The 4730-nt window shown below is 58.4% G+C and overlaps 1 protein-coding gene across 1 annotated transcript; it reads left to right on the top strand.

Annotated features, from left to right (window-relative positions):
- Window positions 1–2628: 2628 nt before the first annotated feature.
- On the top strand, window positions 2629–3576 carry LOC120747660 (olfactory receptor 14J1-like). Its single transcript, XM_040053685.2, has one exon. The coding sequence runs from the start codon at window positions 2644–2646 to the stop codon at window positions 3574–3576; it is 933 nt and encodes a 310-aa protein (XP_039909619.1). The 5' UTR covers window positions 2629–2643.
- Window positions 3577–4730: the final 1154 nt, after the last annotated feature.

The following is a 4730-nucleotide window of genomic DNA, read 5'->3' as shown; positions in this document are numbered from 1 at the left end:
TTTTGACGTGGCAGAAAAGAGAGAGAGAAAGAAAAAAATTATGCAGAGGGCAGCTGGAGAAGTCCAGACTGGACACCAGGAGAAAGGAATTTCTCTCCCAGGGCAGGGCTGTGGTGCAACACATCCCCCAGAGGAGCCTGGAGCAGCCCAAGGCTCTGTGTGCCCAGGCAGTGCCAGGCAGAATGCAGAGCTGTCAGCAAAGGAAGGGGCCAGCGAGGTGGAGCAGCCAGGAGACGACGACAGCCTGCAGGGACGGAGGCACAGGGCATGGACACCGTAGGACAGCCTGGGCTGGAGAGGGCACAGGGATGGGCAGCAGCTGAAAGGCCCTGACAGAGCCAACTCCTGCAGCACTTTGGCCATGGCTGCTGGCCCTGGCACTGAGGCCAGGAGGGGACAAGTGACCCTTGCAGCTCTGGGGCCTCATTGCCCCCTTGTCCCTGCTCAGCAGCCTGGCAGGGGCCACCCCATGGTGCTGCCCTTGGCATTGCACATCCCCACATCCCAGTGCCCTGGGAAGAGCCCTGAGAAAGGAGGGAGGGACAGGATCTGCCTTGGCAGGGGCTGGATCTCAGGCCTTGGCCCTTTGCATTCCTGAAACACATCCAGGTTTGCTCAGCACTCAAAGACACCTTTTCCTTGTTTGTCCTCACCAGTTCACAGTGCTTGCAGTGTTCTGCTTAACTGGAACCTGGGGACACTTTCCTATGAGTTGTGTCCCTCAGTGGGACCCATTAAAAGTTAAAGAAACTTTGGACTTTGAATCTGTCTGTGAGTTCTTGAGAAGTTTTTTGAGCACACTCTGAGGGACTGAGTCTGATGTAAACAGCACCAAATCCCTGAGAGGGTCATTAAAGTCTTTGTGCTGTGTCTGTGCTGCTGAGCTGGGCTGGGCTCCTGGCACAGAGGCAGCTCCTGGCAACCAAGAAGAGCTTGAAAAAGACACTTCTGAGGAGCAGCTCCTTTCCCAGCCCAGCAGGGCTGAGGGCACTGCCTGCAGGTACCTGAGAGCAGTGAAGCAGACAGAGGCTTAAAGCAGCTGGAAGGACAATTCTGAGCTTCTTCATGGAGAAATCTTGACAGCTTTTGACACAGTCAGTCCCTGGCTGCAGGGATCTCCTAAAGCTGACCCCTGACAGGACTGACATGACTGTAAGGATGGCTCTGCTGCCCTTTCTGCTTTGGGGGAGGATGTGCTCCAGAGCAGGGCTGCCTGGGCTCCATCAGAGGGACAGGGCAGGACGGCTCCTGCTGCCAGGGACGGCTGCAGGGCATGAAGCTGGGGCTGCAGCCAGGGGTGCCCAGGGCTGTCCTGCAGAGCAGCTCCTGCAGCCCTGAGGGCTCTTGGCCAGGCCAGGGGATCTGTCACCTGCCAGGGGCAGCTCTCAGCCTGCCTGGGAGCTCCCTATGGATGCTGGACAGGAGCTGTGGGTGCAAGGAGTGACTCCTGCCAGGGCAGGTCCTGCTGCTGTGGAGAGGGTGCTGTGTGGGCCAGGGCTGCTCACAGCTCCAGCTCATGCCCAGGTCATTCCCCAGGGGACTTTTCATGAGCTCATTCAGGGCAGGGGTTTCCTGCTTTAGTCTCTGCTTACCTGAATCTCTGCTCCCACTTTTCCCTGGCTCAGCTTGGTGGCAATGGAAACTCAGCTGTGCAGGGCAGAGCAGGGGCTGAGGCTCTTAAACCATCCCACTGAGTTTTCCTGGGAACCTTAGCAAGTGCCTCCAGCTCCCCAGCCTCCAGATCCATGCAGCATCCCCTTTCCATGGTGCCCAGGCCTGGGGGAGCTGTTCTTTAATCCCTGCAGCCCCGAGCAGCTGCAGGGCAGAGCTGGCCCAGGGGCTGGGCTGGGCTCTGGCAGCACTGGCAGGGAAGGAGCCCGGGGCCACAGGAACAGCTCGGGCTGGGACAGCTCCAGCAGCAGAGCCGTGGGCAGGGAGGGAGGGAGGCAGTGCTGAGGGAAGCCCTGCTGCAGGGGAGATGTGGCACCTGCCAGCCCTGCCCTGCAGCGCACACACTGCCCTGAGCAGCACAGCTCTTGTGTCCCCTTGCAGCCAGCACAGCCCTCAGCCTGGGGACTCGGGGCCCTCAGTCCCCTCCTGGGCTGGCAGAGCAGACCCAGAGATGAAGGGCATCTCTTCTACCATGTGCCCATTCCCTGCTGGACAGGGCCTGAGGGAGCTGTCCTGCACTGCTGCTGCCTGAGAGGGGCTGTGCAGGGCTGTGCAGGGAAAGGCTTTTCTTCAGAGCCCAGATTTCTCTCTCCTTGCCTTGCCCAGGTGCTCCTGGCTTTGCTGACGGGCTGTCTGGGAATTGCAGGTTCAGACCCAGCCCCTGGACTCCTGTGCAGGCTGAGCACAGCAATGGGGTGTCTCTGTTCCCATAACCCCAGTGCTGCAGAGCAGAGCTGACCCCTCGGTGTCCATGGGCAGAGCCCCTGCACGTCACAGCAACGGGGATTGATCCCGGCAGAGCTCCAGGCACAGGGCTGAAGGAAAGGCTCTGTGCCAGATGAAAGGAAAATTGGGTGGCACAGAGCAGCAGGGGCAGAGCTGAGAGAAAGGGCTTGGACATTACTCAGCAGTGTCTGCCCTGACTTGTCACTGTGTCCTCCTTCAACAGGACTCCATGGCCAGAGTGAAGAAATGTTCAACAGCAGCTCCATCAGCCACTTCCTCCTGCTGGCATTGGCAGACAGGCGGCAGCTGCAGCTCCTGCACTTCTGCCTCTTCCTGGGCATCTCCCTGGCTGCCCTCCTGGGCAACGGCCTCATCATCAGCGCCGTAGCCTGTGGCCACCTCCTGCACACGCCCATGTTCTTCTTCCTGCTCAACCTGGCCCTCACTGACCTGGGCTCCATCTGCACCACTGTCCCCAAAGCCATGCACAATTCCCTCTGGGACACCAGGCACATCTCCTACACCGGATGTGCTGCACAGGTTTTTCTGATTTTCTTCTTCCTTGGAGCTGAGTTTTCCCTCCTGACCATCATGAGCTATGACCGCTATGTGTCCATCTGCAAACCTCTGCACTACGGGACCCTCCTGGGCAGCAGAGCTTGTGCCCACATGGCAGCAGCTGCCTGGGCCAGTGCCTTTCTCAATGCTCTCATGCACACGGCCAATACATTTTCCCTGCCCCTGTGCCATGGCAATGCCCTGGGCCAGTTCTTCTGTGAAATCCCACAGATCCTCAAGCTCTCCTGCTCAAAATCCCACCTTGGGGAAGTGGGACTTCTTGCTGTAAGTTCCTGTATAGGACTTGGCTGTTTTGTGTTCATTGTTTTCTCCTATGTGCAGATCATCAGGGCTGTGCTGAGGATCCCCTCTGAGCAGGGCCGGCACAAAGCCTTTTCCACCTGCCTCCCTCATTTGGCAGTGCTCTCCCTGTTCCTCAGCACTGCAGTGTTTGCCTACCTGAAGCCCCCCTCCATCTCCTCTCCATCCCTGGATCTGGCCCTGTCAGTTCTGTACTCAGTGGTGCCTCCAGCTCTGAACCCCCTCATCTACAGCCTGAGGAACCAGGAGCTCAAGGCTGCAGTCTGGAGACTGATGACTGGATGGTTTCAGGAACATTAAACTGCTGGCAAATTTCTGCAAATCACTGGTAATAAAAGTTATCCTTGATACTTCTTGTTGATTTCATTTTGGAAGTTCTTTTACTTTGTTTTATTTTTTAAATATACTCCACAAAGAAATGTCATTGTACAATTTCTCATTTTGGTTTTTTTCACCTTTGGCCACTGACTGTCAATGATAGGCTGCACTCTTAGTGGCTTTACAGGAACTCAGGTTTTCTGCAGAGATGCCCCTTTTGTTCCCTTCTCTGCAGCTGCAGCAGCAATGTCTGTGTGCAGAGCTGGGGGACATCAGTGCTGGCACAGCAGCTGTGCCCAGGAGCAGCAGCACTTGGTGTTGCCAGTGCTGCTCCCGTGCCCCTGCCCCGCTGCCCTCCTGGCCCTGGTGTTGCTGTAGGGCCTGAGTGCTCTCGGGGCCGGGCACAGTGCTGGGGGTGGCAGTGCCGGGGCTGCAGCAGGGACAGGCCATGGGCACTGCTGGGGCAGCGCTGACGCCTCAGGGCAGGGCCTGGGGGCTCCAGGCTCCTTGCCCAGGCTCTCTCCAGAACACGCCCAGGCCAATGCTCAGCAGAGAAAAGCCCCGTGAGCAGCCCCAGGGTGGCCGTGGGCAGGCTGGGGGCAAACAGCATGGCTGGGGCTCTGCAAGGTGCCTGGGGGAGATGGGAAGGAGCAGCAGAGCAGGGGCTGATCCATCCCCACTGCGCTGGACACCCCAGGGCAGCGTCCCAGAGCGTCCTCATGCACCTGCCAACAACATCCCCCCTCTGCAGCCCTGGCCTCTCCCCCAGCTCACACAGGTGCCGCATCCTTGCAGGCACAGACACGGCAGCACTGGCTCAGGAGCCCCTGTTTGCACTGCCCAGAGCAGGCATGAGCACCCCCATGGTGTTGGTGTGGGGAGATGAACCTGAGTGAGCACAAATGCCATCAGCCCCTGGGGCCAGGAAGGGCTGGGGGACAGCAGGGAAACCACTCAGGTTTGTGGTGGCCTCTGAAGTCAGCCAGAAAGTTTGTTCCCATGGTCTGTGAGTTTCCTGTGCCACTGCAGATGTTGTTGCTCAGAGCCACAGCTGGCTGGCAGCCACCTCCAAACTGCCGTGAGCATTTCCTTTGCTTCACCTTGGCTTTCTTTCCCCTTCCTGGTACAAATTTCTT

The sequence above is a fragment of the Hirundo rustica genome, unplaced genomic scaffold (genome assembly GCF_015227805.2).
Source record: "Hirundo rustica isolate bHirRus1 unplaced genomic scaffold, bHirRus1.pri.v3 scaffold_137_arrow_ctg1, whole genome shotgun sequence".
In the NCBI taxonomy this organism is placed as follows: domain Eukaryota; kingdom Metazoa; phylum Chordata; class Aves; order Passeriformes; family Hirundinidae; genus Hirundo; species Hirundo rustica.
This window is presented reverse-complemented; position numbering and strand designations above follow the sequence as displayed.

Excerpts from the sequence above, each read along its gene's own strand:
- LOC120747660 (XM_040053685.2), top strand. The coding sequence starts at position 2,644 with ATGTTCAACAGCAGCTCCATCAGCCACTTCCTCCTGCTGGCATTGGCA.